This window comes from Trachinotus anak, unplaced genomic scaffold, assembly GCF_046630095.1.
Source record: "Trachinotus anak isolate AG129_WGS33_773 ecotype Australia unplaced genomic scaffold, CSIRO_AGI_Tana_v1 ptg000033l, whole genome shotgun sequence".
NCBI lineage: Eukaryota > Metazoa > Chordata > Actinopteri > Carangiformes > Carangidae > Trachinotus > Trachinotus anak.
The window spans coordinates 7553926-7569999 of record NW_027273884.1 but is presented as its reverse complement, the minus strand read 5'-3'; the positions used below and the strand labels follow the sequence as shown (position 1 = coordinate 7569999).

The window sequence follows — 16074 nt, the reverse complement described above, 5'->3', positions numbered from 1 at the left end:
ATGTGCACCAGTAATGAAAATAATAAGGCAGCAGACAACAGTAAAAAAAACGACAAATAAAAACATAAATATTGTAAAACTTCAATTAGAAGTCAAGTCCCAATTAAACCCTGAGTCCCTTTTACTGTCCTGGTGTGGCTTCACATTATATCAAATAAAGGCAGGTTTCAATTAGATGCCAGGGTCTCTCGATGTACTGTTGTGAGGGCGAACATTCATCCATTTATTTTCTGCTGCTTATCCGGGTTAGGGTTAGGGTTAGGGTTAGTTGTTGTGGCAGCAGGTCAAGCAAAGTACTTCCTCTCCTCAGCAATGCTTTCCAGCTCCTCCTGGAGGATCCCAAGGTGTTCCCTTCCTCTCTTTAGCATGTTCTGAGGTCCTGGGAAACCCAGGAGGCATCTTAACCAGATGCTAAGTCCGTACACCCTGCAGAGGAAACTGACTTCAGCTGCTTGTATCTACAGTCTCAGTCTTTCAGTCTCTACCCAGAGCTTGTGACCACAGGTGAGGGTCAGAATGAAGATTAACTGGTAAACTGAGAGTTCCACCTTCACTACAACAGTCTGGTACAACACCCACTTTACTGCAGACACTGCAGTGATCCACCTATCGATGTCCTGCTCCATCCCACCCTCACCTGTCAACAAAAACCTGAGATACTTGAACTCCTTCACTTGGGGCAGAAACTCCATCCCAACCTGAAGAGAGCAGTCCACCGTCCAGCAGAGTGGCATAACTTCAGACTTGGGCACAAATGTCCACTTGGACTCAGGGATGAACTGATTATATTTTGCTGGTCAAAGGTCAAAGGTCACTGTGACCTCACAAAACATGTTTTAGGCCATAACTTACAAATTCATTCACTAATTATGACATAACTGAACCCAAGTGTCTATAAGGATAAAATGAAGTGATGACATTTTTATATCAGTAAGGTCAAAGGTCACCTTCACTGTGACATCATAAAACACCTCTGGTCATTATCCAACACTGTAGCTCAGGAAGAAGAGACTGTGACCATGTTTCTTGTAACTCAACTGGCTGTTGGAGGAAACAACAGAGGAGGTGACTGAGTTATTAAAAGATGAATTTTGATCAGATTCACATCAGCCCTGCTCACAAACACCTTCAAGTTTCTCCTGGCTGATGGACTAGTGTTTGATGCTCTAATGTTGTTTTATTTCCACTGAGTCTGGGCGACAGTGTTGAGAAGGTGAAAGATTCACGTAGGTGGGAAACATGATTCACAGAATAACAAGTCTGAGAGACCTGGTCTGGAGTAGAGACCTGAGCTGAATCAGTTCTCTGTGGTACATGCTGTTTCTGACTGAGTGGGTGGTTCATCTTCTTACTGCTCACATTCCCTTCATTTCCCAGGCTTTCACACTGTGACAAGAAAATGAGACATGTTTCCTGTGTTTCTGAGCAAACATCGTTTTCATTCATCCTGGATCTCACACACATCGGGATAAAAACTGCAGCAGAAACTTAAAAAAGCAGCACACATGTCCACACAGTGTTAACGCAGCTCTCACAGATGTCTTCAGATCATTAAGGGAGAAATTGTAGTTTCTAAGCAGTTAGTCATGTTTGTAGTCCAAGACGCAGAGGCAGAAACCGACTAATTTGTACATTTGAGGCCTATGCAAGAAAATGTACAACATACAAATACAATGAAATTTAACCTCAGGTCCACAGAGGTATAATAGTGATAAAATCCCATCGCTGAGTCAGCTTTATCTTATGCTTTTACTGAACAAGAACCGGTGTCTGAGGAATGATGTGTGTTATTTGTCTCATGTAGCTCATATGTTATTTGAATGTGATATTACAACAGCTGGAGTCAAACAGTGTGACTGTTGACATGTCCAGAGTCCTGCCCAAAACAAACAGCTGGGCTCTTCTTCTTCTCATCTGGGCTGGACAGACATGTGTACTGAGAGAGCTGAGGTTACCGTCACTTTTTTAGTTTACATGGTAAATTCAGTAAGACAAGTTCATTTCCACAGCAATATTCAGACACATTGAAAGAGCTGTACAGTGGAAATACATTCACAAGGAATCATTAAGACGACATTAAAATACAATAAAAACACATTTGAATAAATAGAAACATGTATAAAATCAGCAACACTTTCTCCACAGGTGCAACCTCACTGTGGGTTTTATCTTTCATCAGCTAACCACTGACATCAGAACTAAAATGAAGTTCAGCAGAGATAAAGCAGCAGTGACGGTCTCGGCAGAGCTCAGGTGTTCAGGTGAGGAGCTAAAAGCCACTTCACCTGGTTTGGTTCTGACTCTGGGAGCACTGAGTCAACCTGTCCCAGGTGACCTGAGGGTCTGGATGCTTCTCGTAGATCAGAGATTAGAGATCAGAGTATAATCCTTGGGCCCACACTCATCACTCTGCTGCTCTGTTTCCACTCATTCCACACTCATTCTTCCTTTGCCACTTGTTGAGTTGCAGTCAGTGAAACACTTCCTGCAGCGCCCTCACATGAACCAGTCACTGGATTTTTAATGTGGAAAGTCTGTGGAGGAAGTATAGAGATTCACTGATGGTAGCCTGACAGAAGGTCAGATGAAATGCACATGTAACAGTTGTTGGATTTGTTGACTTTTTGTATCAATAGCAAATTAAAACAGGAGCAGGTCAGATGTTTGTCTAATATTAGTGGCTTCAGGAAGTCCTCGGACCACTTCAAGTTTTACACACTTTCTTTTGATGTAATTTCACTTTAAATGGATGAAATTGTCACTCAGTCACTCATAACAATCAAGTGAAAATATGTTTCAAAAAATGTATTAAAATCAAATTTCTCTTTTACAAGTTCAGACCATAAAAACTGTGGTCAGCTGCTTCCTGTTTGCTTTAATTATCCTGGAGATGAGTCTAGAACGTGACCGTGACCTGAGCAAATTGAATAATGATTAGTGCATGAGGAAAAACAAGCAGCAGGCTCACAAAAACACTTTCACTTTGTCACTGTGGACAGTTAAATCTGCAGCACAATAACATGTTAAAAAGTAAAGAGGTCTACACACTGAAGTGACTGTTTCTGTCACTGAGGTGCTATGAGTAAAGGCCTCACCAGGATTTCAGAGACTGTGTGTAACGTGTTGTCATTGTGGTTGCAGAAGCCCGGGCTGATGCAGCGGGTGTGTCGGCTGGCTCTTCCTCTGTGGCTCCTCCTTCTCGCTCTGCTGCTCCTGGCCTTCCTGCTGCCGCTCATGGATGAAGGCAACAGCTGCTCCCTCTCCAACAACTTTGCCCGATCCTTCAACATCATGCTCCGCTACGAAGGACCTCCGCCCACATAGGAAGCCTCCTCTGACGGCACAGTAACACCTGATCTCACTCCTATAATAATGGACCATGGTTTATGTAGGACATGTGGGCTGTACTACTTGAGATCCCACAATCCCCTGCTCCTTGATCATCATGCATGACTGGAACAGACTAGAAACAAGACCACACAACCTTTAGTTGAGCCTAAAGGGTGTGCAGCTTCATAGCCACTCATATCGTCTCAAATACTCATCTCACTGTCCAAAAGCTTCACACCAGTCAATCATTCACATACTTAATCTAAACTAGGTTAGAAACCACAGCCGAGAGTAGCACGAACATCTGCAGACGTCAGATCCAACTATCTATGCACTCTGCATGTCAGACTACTGACCACAAAAAAACAAGATTGCAGTTGGACTACAAATCCCATGTTCGCTTTAAGACTTTCCACATACTGTAACATATGATTTAATGTCTGTAAGCCAAAGTCATTTTCAGTGCCATGACTTCCTCTCCATGTTAAATGTGGTCATCAGCTTTAACTTCTGTTCATCAGAACTTTACTTTAAAAATCCCATAATCACCTGCAGCAGGAGTCTAATTTACAAAAACACGTTTCATCTTATTACAAGTTGTTTGTCATGTTTTAATTACTATTACTACATATCAGTTTTATTCTTACATATCATTTTAATGAGACTCATTATTACACAGAGTCAACAAACCTTGTTACAACAAAACATGTCTCTAGTTTTAATGACACACCAGCTTATCTCATTAGAAAAGAAACGTTTCTCATTATGATGTGATCAGCTGGTGTTTTGTTAAAGCTGAAACAGAAGAACATTCTGACTGTGAGACAACTGTCATCTACAACAGCTGGAAACACTGACAGTGGTTTTCATGGTCAGATTAAGATTCAGAAAACAGTTTAATTCCTCCAGGGCTCTGTGTAACAATGAGACCAGCTCATCACGTTGTCATGAATCTGTGTTTTCAGTTTTAAAAGATCAAGAGCTTTTGTGACAGATAAAATGATGATGTTATCGTGAGGACCATTATAACATATACTGGTAATAATTTGGTAAGGTTATCTTACAACATTAAATTATTATAATGGGGAACTAAATCTCCTCTGCCTGCCAGACTTAGACCTAATGTACGGTGGCCCTGAGAGCTCAGTACACTGCATCTTAATGAAACACCATCAAATTCAGGAAACATCTTCATCAATTTGACAACACGTGTTGAAAATACTCACATCACAACCAAAGTGTTTCCAGCAGACACAAAAAAGTGACAAACTGTATGAACACAAAGTCTGTTGGTCTGTGGATACACAGAGAGGATCCAATCCAAAGACCACAGCACAAGAGCTGGTCCTGATACTGAAGCTAACACTGTATGTGTTCGTGATCGCTCCCTTCATGTGCTCCAGTGCTCCTGCACCTCTTCAGCTAATCTGGTACAAATGATATGTAGCAACTTTGAAAAGAAATCATGTTCAGTCTTTTTATTTTTAATATATGAAGGTAAAAAAACAACTTTTGTTCTTAGTGCTATGAAATAAACCAGGACTGTCACCGATAGTGACACTGAGAGCAACCTGGCTAAGGCTAATCCTCCTGCTCTGAATGTGAGCAGATTGAGTCTGTGGTTAGAGGCCCTTATCATCATCATCATCATCATCATCATCATCATCATCATCATCACCATCATCACTATTATCATCATCATCATCATCATCATCATCATCATCATCATCATCATCATGTTGACTCTTATCATGTTACTGATTTAACAGTTAGCAGTCAATTAACAGTAAGTTAGTGGTCATTTAGCAGTCAGTTAGCAACTAGATAGCAGCCATTTAGCAACAAGGTAGCAGTCAGTTAACAGTTAATGGTCAGTTAGCAGTCAGTTAGCAACTAGTTAGCAGCTTTTTAGCACCTAGTTAGCAGTCAGTTAATAAACAGTCAGCAGTCAGTTAACAGTTAGTGTTAGTTGTTAGTGTAGTTAGTTGGACTACTTTGGCCCCAGTCACACTAACACAGAGACCGGGTCCTGACACACCCCAGGACCAACTGATGTTTCATCATGGTGACATTACTTTTTTTTTTTTTTTTCCTTCCCTGTCAACACAAATTGACAAATCAACTGCTCTAAGACCTGACTTTTACAAACATGATTTAGAACACGGTTTTCTTCTGACCCCCTGAACAGAAACCAGACACTCCATTAGTTCACCTCTGCTCTCTGGGAGGCAGCATGTTCCAGGCCATGTACACAGACTGATGACACTTTTAGAGACTGTTCTTAAATAACCAAACTCAAACCAAAGCTCCAACCTTTACACAACAAAATAAAACCAACTGTAACAGGAACCTGTCGGAACTGCTGGGTGACACAGTCTTTATATTGATTGATGATCATTGATCATGTTGATGGTCATGTTGCTCACAGTGTGAACAAACAGGTCGACTGAGTCAGTGACAATCAAACAAAACAAATCATCAACATGGCAGAGTGAGATCTTTATTCTCATTGAAGGATGATTGTGTGTGTGTGTGTGTGTGTGATCCATTACCTCATCACTTCGTTAACCACAGTCTCTGCTCTGAATTAGAATCAACTGTTAATATTTACAGACTGAACTTTGAAGAACCAAAACTTCTCCTGTTTGATTCAGTCTGTTTGATACTTTCTGTTCTTACCTGTAAGAACCCTCACCTGTGTCAGGAATAAGGAGGCGTGTGTTCATGCATTATGAAGGTTAAATAGGTTTTCCATTGTTCTCTCTTTTTAACTGTTCAGTCATGTCATCAGAGCTGGTTCTTTTCTGAAGGAGTTATACTGGCTTCAGCACAGAGATTGGTCTCTGGCCTCGGCTTGGCCTCTGACGTTTCCCTGGACCACAGTTTTCTCATGATGCCAGCGTCTGAACTATAAAACTTGGCAATCTTTTTTTTTTTTTTATCCAAAATAACCTGCACTCACTCTTTTTATCCTACACTCTCTCTCTCGCTTCTCACACCACGTACAGCCCTAAAAATACACACAAACACCTCCACACACTTTCACAGTTACTTTCCCTTTTTTGGCTGTGTTTATGTGTATTATTGATTCATTGTGTTGCTATGGCAACAGTGGCCAGATCAGATTTCTCTGTTACAGATTCTTACACAACAACAGAGTTTTGGTTCACGGAGACTACCGCAGATTGACAGAGCTCAGGTGATGTCAGAGAGAAAACCTCCGGCAGTTTAGACGTTAAAGTAAAACACAGCTGAGCATCATCAGGTTCACCAGTTTGGACCACATCTGTTCAAGCTGGAAGGTCGTACCTGTGGAAGCCCAGTTAGATGATGTTCTCACCTGTAGCGTTCTCTAACCCTGAGCTAACTCACCTTTATGCTGCCTTTAAATCCTTCTCTCACCCCAGCTGAGCTCCGCTAGCTCGCCCCACTGGCTTCATCTGAAAGCTGTGGCCCAAATGGTCCCAAATCTGTGACTGAGCAGGAACTGAACTGTCTCTATGTCACTGTGTTCATATCACGACCACTGAGAATATGTACCTACTGACGGGTGTCTGTTCAACCTTTAAATCAGGTGTCTCATAGATAGTTGATGATGATTGATGACGTGTTGGTGAAGAAGTTTCAACTCATGTTGACAATAACTTTTAATGTGTAGAAATGCTTCATGCAGCAGCTTTAAAGGTCCCATGTAAAACACTTCTCCAGTGTTTTATCTGAAGAGTTGATCTCCATCAGAAGATATATTTGTGGTTTTAAGAACCAAAAACCATCTCAGTGTAGTTTCACATCTTCTCTCTCTGGGCGGGGCTTGGGGTGTGGCTGAGAGCAGTGACTGCTTTGTTGTGACATCACAAAGTTCCAGAAGTCCTGACGGCTGGTTTTAAGGCTCAGTTTCTGAATACAGGCTGTGTGCATTTCTCTGTGGACTGAGGCTTTGATACTTTCACAGTATTAATATAGAACCTAGACCTGCTTTATAATTAAACACACATGGACATCTACGTGTAGATGGGACCTTTAAAGAAACGTGCTCACAACATGTACCAGACATTACTGAAGGCGTTCAGTTATCATGGCCTTAAAGCTTCATATTAATCAGCTGTTCTCTGTGCCATAACCATATGTATTTATTCACAGTCAGCTGTATAACAGTTATATAACCAAGTTAAATATAAGGTGTGGTCCTGTCATGTGTGTTGATGTTGCATACTCAGTAATGAGGCTCCATGATTCTGCTGCTGATCGCACTGCTCTTCTCTGTCTATATTATGCATGTGTCCCTTTAGAGAAGCCTATGCAACCTACGCCTGGTCAGAGCCTCCATGTTACTGCCCACTGATACTTTATGCAACATGTAAAACAACTTGAAGCACAGCTGGTCCTGAGGAAGAGTCCACTCTTTTTGCTAAAATGTCCTGAACACCAGTGTGTGGTGTCGATCATGAAAAGGCACAGATTAATATTGACAAGTGAGCTTTTTTTATAAGTGATATAATTCTATTTTATTAAGGTTTAGAAATAGTAGAAATGCTTCATATTATTCAACAGAGCTTGTATTTAACCACTGTTTTGTTTTGTTTTTCCTGTTCTGATGAAATAAAAACATAATTTGAGTCCTGGAAGGATTCACTTCAAACTCTGAGCTGGAGTCTGTGTTTGTGTGTTTTGTTTCAAGATTAAACGATAATGTGGTGCCTCTGTTCTCAGTCGTCGTCATACAAGATGAAAGGATAAGACGCCCTCTGGGTTCAGGTCTCAGTTTTTACAGGTTCCATCTGCTTTTAGTCTTTGTGTAAAAGTAAACATTTAACCCTTCTTCACATAAGGGGCCTAAGCTCTTCTCACTGAGACCTGAGCTCCTCCAGAAACAACTAACATGCAAGTCTGGGCTGCTTTCTTCATGTCATCTGGATCCTGCTCAGCACAGACCAGGCTGGGAACTGGTGCCAGTCCATGTGGTCTTGGTTACTAGTCCACAAACACATGATCAGATATGAATATGGACTTTCTTCAAAATCTTTTAAGTGAAACAATGTCTGCTAACAATTATATTCCAGTGTGACAAAACAGAAACGGGTTCAGGTTCTCCTATAATTTTTGGTTTCAGGCAGCAGCATCTTTCCCTCCCTCTCCTCCAGACACCGACCATAGTTGTGACATGGTTTTATGACTTGCATATTAAAAGTAAAGCCATGAAGGGGGTATGCACAGTGCATACCATTTAGTTTCAGTCCTTGCTGCAGCAGCCTGGGTTCAAATCTGTTTCAGACCCTTTGCTGCATGTCACCCCCTCTCTCACTGTCACTATTGTAAAAAAGCCAAAATGGCCAAAAGAATAACTTTTTTAAAAAGCATGACATTTTTTTTTACTTTTGATCAATTAACTTAATACAAAGACCAGTAAACAGAAAAAAAATCAGTATTTGCTGTGACCCCCATAGACTAAATAAAGATGGACATAGCCTCTGTGACATCACCCACAGTTTTCTGAAGCTCAGAGTGAGCTGCTCCACCGTCACCATCTTGGTAGTGTCTGACTCTGCCCCTAACTCCTGGCTGTTCCAAAAATGGACAAAAAGGTGGGACATGTGTGAAGCCAATGAATGCCAGTTGTGAATGCTAGTTGGGTGTCTTGCTTTTATTTCTTCCTCACGTTCGGTTTGTTAATTAACCAACAAGTCAAATTATCTGTCTGATATTTACGCAAAAATTCCTCCAAAACACCACAAACACTGTCACATTCAGTCAATTACCTGAGGTGGTCAGTTAGCATTTAACCTTCTGTGATGGTAGCCACCTGTCATTAAAAAATCAATCTCGCCCTCAATTCTCCATCACTTTAGTCTTCAATAAACTGGTGAGTTCAGTCAAAAGTCAAAGTCAAAGTCAGCTTTATTGTCAATTATGCTACACGTACAGGACATACAGCACATAAAGTGGCTGGTGCAGAGGTGGACAGTCTGTAGGGGTGGGGGCAGGGGAGAGTTATGTGTGCAAGGGGGGGGGGTTGAGCCTCCTGACAGCCTGGTGGATGAAGCTGTCCTTTAGCCGGCTGGTTTTGGCTCGGAGACTCAGCAGTCGTCTTCCCAATGGAAGCACGCTGAAGAGGCAGTGGGATGGGTGGGTGGGGTCACCTGCAATCCGGAGGGCTTTGTGGGTGAGGCGGGTGTTGTAAATGTCCAGAATGGAGGGGAGAGAGGCACCGATGATCTTCTCCGCTGCTCTCACCATGCGCTGCAGGGTCTTGCAGCAGGACATGGTGCAGGCGCCATACCACACAGTGATGCACCTGGTCAGGATGGACTCGATGGTGCCCCTGTAGAAGGTGAGCATGATGGGGGCTGGGGCACTGGCTCTTTTCAGTTTGCGGAGGAAGTACAGGTGCTGTTGGGCCTTCTTGGCCAGTGATGCAGTGTTCTTACTCCAAGTAAGGTCTTCAGAGATGTGCACACCCAGGAACTTGGTGCTGCTCACTCTCTCCACTGCAGCACCGTCGATCGTTAGAAGGGCATGCTGGGTGTGCACTCTCCTGAAGTCCACAACAATCTCCTTTGTCTTCTCCACGTTCAGGCAGAGATTGTTGTCTTTGCACCACATTCTATAAAATTCAGCTGTACAGTTGTCACGAAGGAGGAAATTAGCTCTAGAGACCAGAACAGTTTTTGTACCAGGCTGTAAACATGTTTATTTCTGCTGTAAAGTTGGACATTTGAACATGGGAGTCTACGGGGACAGACTCACTGTTGGAGCCAGACTCTAGTGGTCATTAGAGGAACTGCAGCTTTTAGCTCTGCACTGTTGATGCTGCATGTTTCAGACCTGAGGTTGATGCCAGACCATCTGGTGCAGGACTCTCTCTCTCTCTGAAGATGGTTCTTTAAACAGTGGATTAAATGTTTGCACAGTGTCTGTGCTGTTTTTATTGGGTTTGTTGAGAATGAGAAATGAGAAATGTATAAATGTAAATATACAGTACACAAATACAATTATACACACTTTTGTGCATATGTGTGTGTGTGTGTGTGTACCAGTTAAATCAAACTGTGATACCTCTGGTGAAGATATGTTCACTGGTGAAGTTGGAAAAGCCTGTGGGTCACCTGCTGGAGTCATATGGTCAATATTTATCATTATGTTAATGAAGAGGTGTATGTATTAGTTTAACAAGGCTCCAGCTTCCTCTGTGTGTTTTCATGATGTTTCCTGTTCCTACCTCCTGCTACTACAGTCCACTTCCTCCATCATCTAATCTACAGGGTCCATGTCTGTGCCTGTTTGTATGAGTGCTCTTGTTGAGTGTGTGTGTGTGCAGCCTCCTACGCTGCTCTCACCTTGGCCGCCCAGCCAGGCCCACCGAGCTGTGCTGCAATCTGGAGCTCACACTCTGCCAAGAAAATGGAGCAAAATCATCAGAGGAAGCTTCTCAGCTAGAGAAATTTCAGTCCTCATCAACCTGCACTGTTCTCACAGATACATGGTCTGAGATAGTGCAGTCCTACATGAGTCTGTGTTTCCTTTACCCCAGACGCCATAAACCCCAGAGAGACTGTGTCTGCCCCCAGACCACCTGAATGTATTATTAGAAGTAAACAGAAGACGAGTCATTGATACAAACCTAATAAAGAAACAGAATTACTACCTTGTGGTTGTATGCCTCTGTGATTCAGACTAGTTTCAGATTACATCCCTGTTTATCCAGAATCATGTAAAATATTAACCATTTGTTAAGTTCATCCTTGAATCCAAGTGGACATTTGTGCGTAGTTTGAAGGGATTCCCTTGATGAGTTCTTGAGATACTAAGTTCACAAGGCCAAAACTGTTTTGTGAGGTCACCACAACCTTGACCATTGACCTCTGACCACCAAAGTCTAATGCAGGGGTGGCCAACCATATGTAAACTTTAGTCCCCCTGAATCTTTCCTGTCTTTCAGTTTTTTGTTGTCATGGTGAAGAGTCTCTGAAACAGGCCTCAGACCTCCAGGTGGAATAAACTCACAGTTTATCCTCAAATCCTGGATTAAGTCCAGTCGTGACTTGTTTTTGATCAACTGTGTGAAACACTTTTTTGCTGCATAGCCGGAAAATCCAGTGAGAAAAACAGATCTGCTGAGGAAACAGCTCAAACACCTTTTAGTACTATTCATGGTGCTGCTCTGTGTTAATCTGCAGAATACTGACGAAGAATACTGGCGCACAGTCTAGGACTCAAATCCAAAAATGTGAAGATAGACTGATATGCACACATTATATCAGCGGTACTCAATAGGCTGCCCCCACCGAACTGTTATTTCTTCAGTATGTGTTTTGGTTGGGTCAACACGTATACCTATCGAGACTTGTCTCCATGCCAACGATACACAGACAGCATTTTTAAGTTTCACTTTCGCGTTTGAAGCCGTTCGCATCGTCACTTTGCCAGAGAGCAGGGGAGGAGCCTAGATTGCGTACGAAAAAAAAAAGGTTGCACGAAAATGGCGTGTTCCAAATTGAAAATCACTTGCAACAGTGTGTTGGCCTGACCATCACACCATTTGAGCCAAAGTTCCAAAGACTGGCAAAAGACACAAGATGCGATTTCTCTTATTAAGCTGTGTTTCACACTGACACACTTAGAATGTAAAATAGTTTTTCATTCTATTTGATTCCTGAGATCTTGATATGTTTGTTTGTTACCTGTTATGACTCTATGGAGGTGCTGATTTATTTTTGTTAAACTTAATGGTAAACTGGCCTGACCGACTTCAATAAATGGACCTTTGAGTCACTGAAAATCATCTTTGTGGCCCTTGAAGATTTGTATTTGAGTACCCCTGCTATAGAGGATCATTAAAGGTACATCTTATCTTATCTTATCTTATCTTATTTTAATATAATGATAACAACCCTCATATTGTAGATATGGTACACAGTGGTAAAATATAGTTTTCCGAATCAGCTCCTGTGTGTTATTTACTGTTCAACCTTAAGTAATAGCTCTTGAATTATTGAGTTTTTGTACACATCCAGGTCTGTCTACAGGATATCCATACACACACACACACACACACACACACACACACGCAAACAGTCCTGCATTAAATCCTACCTTTAGAAATGTTAAATGTTCAGTTAGTTGAAACTGTGTTAATGAGGTGTTGAGGTGCTGCCATCCTACAGTCTCTTCTCTGACTCACAGCTCCTCCTCAAAAATCCCTGGAACTTCCTTAAATCCTTCTTCAGGACTCCTGCGAGTCAAATCAAGGACCTCAGCAACTTTCTAAAAGACCCTGGACCTTTTCAGACCAATGTGACCAATGTAGTGAAGGTGAGAACCTGAGATCCTCCTGAACATGCTCTAAATTCTGTCTGCTGATATTTTTCCCTTAGTTTTAAACTTGTCACTGTTTACGTCCTCTAACAGAAACCCTGTCTGGACCCTGTGTTTTGAGCAATTTTAGACTCGTCTAGAAGCTGCCATTTTATATCTGTCTCCTCACGACTAGTTTCTTTCATGAACAATAATCAGAATTTAGAGAAAATTCAGTCTGGTTTTCGCTCTCCCCACAGCACTGAGGCTGATCTTCAAGACTTCATCTTGTGTCTTTTGTGCTTGGAAATTACTCCTCCTTTTGTGTTCCTCTGTTTCATGGTGTCCCCCAGGGTCTAATCTTGGTACCCTTTTATATATATATATATATATATATATATATATATATATATATATATATACATATACATATATATTTGCCTTTACCAAACACTGAATCCCTGTGCACTTCCAGCCCAGTAACGTCCTGATACAGAAGACACAGGAGACACAGGAGAGCCAGCTCCTCTTGTCAGCACTCAGCAGTCCACCTACATTTGAAGGACAAGGGACACTGCAATGTTCACATTTTGTGAGGAACGATGGTTTGAATGAAGAGTAAAAGAAGAGATCTATGTCAAACTGGACTAACCATCACTAAACAGAGGAGGTGGTCTATGACACCATTTATCAGCCACTTACAATGCAGTCTGGAGAGGCAACTTAACACCGGTCCACATTATTGCTGTGTCCCAATAAGGGGCCACATCCTTCAGAGGCTGTATCTGACGACCAATTGCATCACAGCAGTGCGACTAGACTGTCCCATTTCAAAGGTTCCTTCAAATGCATCCTTCTTTTCCTGGGCAACTAAGGCCACCTGTGGGATAAGCCCAACCTATCCCAAGATTCATTGTGCACCAGTAATGAAAGCAAACAACACCTACAAAGAGTCTGAGGATTACACTTTTAAATGGAAGTATTGGTTTTCAGTTCAGTTGAACAGCTGACGATACAACTGTTAAGACCAAGTTTTTGTGAAAAAAAGTTACATGTTGTCAAGGTTACAGGGTGACAGGAGCGGCAGTTTGTGACACAGTAGTAAGGGTGTGCACAGCTGGTGACAGAAAGCGGAAATCCTGCATAGACCAGAGATTTCGGTTCGGCCTTCGTGGTTTACGACAGCTACAAAGGGCCAAACCTACGAAGACCATGTCCTCAGATGGATGCTGAGTTGGGGCACAGCTCATGACTCAGGTGATATTAGAATCAGAATCAGAATCGCCTTTATTGTCATTATACATAGTACAACGAAATTTGAGCGCTGCTCCCTTGGTGCAAACAATGGTAATTAAATAAAATAAAATAAATAAAATAAATAAAAACCTAATGAGAGCACAAAATTAAAAATAAAGGAGGTATAAAAAGGCAGGTAATATGTACAGATATTTACATGTGGTAAGAATGAAAAACCCGATTATTGCACTTTAGGCCCAGTTTTATTGCACAGGTAATTGGTAGTTATTCAGTGTCATCATCCGGTCAACCGGATCTTTATGTCTTTGTTGACTGCAGTGATAGCCCTCGGGAAGAAGCTATCCCTGAGTCTGATGGTCCTTGTTTTGTGTGACCTGTACCTTCGGCCCGACGGTAACAGGTCAAACAGGTGGTTACCGGGGTGGGAGGGGTCCTTGATGATGTTGCCAGCTCTGCTCAGATAGTGAGAGTTGGCAATGTTCTCCAGGCTGGGCAGAGAGCAGCCAGTGATCTTCTGGGTTGTGCAGACGACCCTCTGTAGTGCTCTCCTGTCAGCTGCTGAGCACCCCACGTACCACGCTGTGATGCAGTACGCCAGGATGCTCTCTATGGTGGCTCTGTAGAAGGTCACCAGCAGCCTCTCCTCCAGGTTGTTCCTCCTGAGCACTCTCAGGAAGTGGAGACGCTGCTGGGCCTTCCTCTCCACCGCCGAGGTGTTCGCAGTCCAGGAGAGGTCGTCGGATATCTGCACACCCAAGAAACTCATGGTGTGGACTCTTTCCACACAGTCCCCGTGGATGTAAAGTGGGGCCGGGTCTTCTCCGCCCTTCCTGAAGTCCAAAATGAGTTCTTTAGTTTTTGTGGTGTTCAGTTGGAGGTTGTTAACCGAACACCACGCGGTCAGTCTTTTGACCTCGTCTCTGTAGTTGGACTCATCCCCCCCTTGAGATGAGTCCGACCACGGTTGTGTCGTCCGCAAACTTTATAAGGGTGTTTGAGAGATGTGTCGGGGAGCAGTCAGATGTGTAGAGTGTGAACAGTAGGTGACTCAGAACACATCCTTGTGGAGAGCCGGTGTTGAGTGTGATGGTGCTGGACAGGTGGGGGCCAAGTCTGACAGTCTGTGAGCGGTTTGTCAGGAAGTCCTTGATCCAGAAGCAGATGGGGGTGGAGAGGCCCAGGTGGATGCTGAGTTGGGGCACAGCTCATGACTCAGGTGATATTAGAATCAGAATCAGAATCGCCTTTATTGTCATTATACATAGTACAACGAAATTTGAGCGCTGCTCCCTTGGTGCAAACAATGGTAATTAAATAAAATAAAATAAATAAAATAAATAAAAACCTAATGAGAGCACAAAATTAAAAATAAAGGAGGTATAAAAAGGCAGGTAATATGTACAGATATTTACACGTGGTAAGAATGAAAAACCCGATTATTGCACTTTAGGCCCAGTTTTATTGCACAGGTAATTGGTAGTTATTCAGTGTCATCATCCGGTCAACCGGATCTTTATGTCTTTGTTGACTGCAGTGATAGCCCTCGGGAAGAAGCTATCCCTGAGTCTGATGGTCCTTGTTTTGTGTGACCTGTACCTTCGGCCCGACGGTAACAGGTCAAACAGGTGGTTACAGGGGTGGGAGGGGTCCTTGATGATGTTGCCAGCTCTGCTCAGATAGCGAGAGTTGGCAATGTTCTCCAGGCTGGGCAGAGTGCAGCCAGTGATCTTCTGGGTTGTGCAGACGACCCTCTGTAGTGCTCTCCTGCCACCTGCTGAGCACCCCACGTACCACGCTGTGATGCAGTACGCCAGGATGCTCTCTATGGTGGCTCTGTAGAAGGTCACCAGCAGCCTCTCCTCCAGGTTGTTCCTCCTGAGCACTCTCAGGAAGTGGAGACGCTGCTGGGCTTTCCTCTCCACCGCCGAGGTGTTCGCAGTCCAGGAGAGGTCGTCGGATATCTGCACACCCAAGAAACTCATGGTGTGGACTCTTTCCACACAGTCCCCGTGGATGTAAAGTGGGGCCGGGTCTTCTCCGCCCTTCCTGAAGTCCAAAATGAGTTCTTTAGTTTTTGTGGTGTTCAGTTGGAGGTTGTTAACCGAACACCACGCAGTCAGTCTTTTGACCTCGTCTCTGTAGTTGGACTCATCCCCCCCTTGAGATGAGTCCGACCACGGATGTGTCGTCCGCAAA

At 43.0% G+C, this 16074-nt stretch overlaps 1 protein-coding gene across 2 annotated transcripts in view; it reads left to right on the top strand.

The window, feature by feature from the left end:
- syne3 (spectrin repeat containing, nuclear envelope family member 3) overlaps positions 1-7975 on the top strand; it is a 65406-nt gene extending 57431 nt beyond the window's left edge. Inside the window, exon 18 of one of the 2 annotated variants that reach the window (XM_071471444.1) lies at positions 3142-7975. In XM_071471444.1, the coding sequence (XP_071327545.1) occupies positions 3142-3324 (183 nt within the window). In that variant the 3' untranslated portion in view covers positions 3325-7975. The remainder of the gene's footprint in view (positions 1-3141) is intronic. The other variant, XM_071471445.1, reaches the window with a different exon arrangement.
- Positions 7976-16074: the final 8099 nt, after the last annotated feature.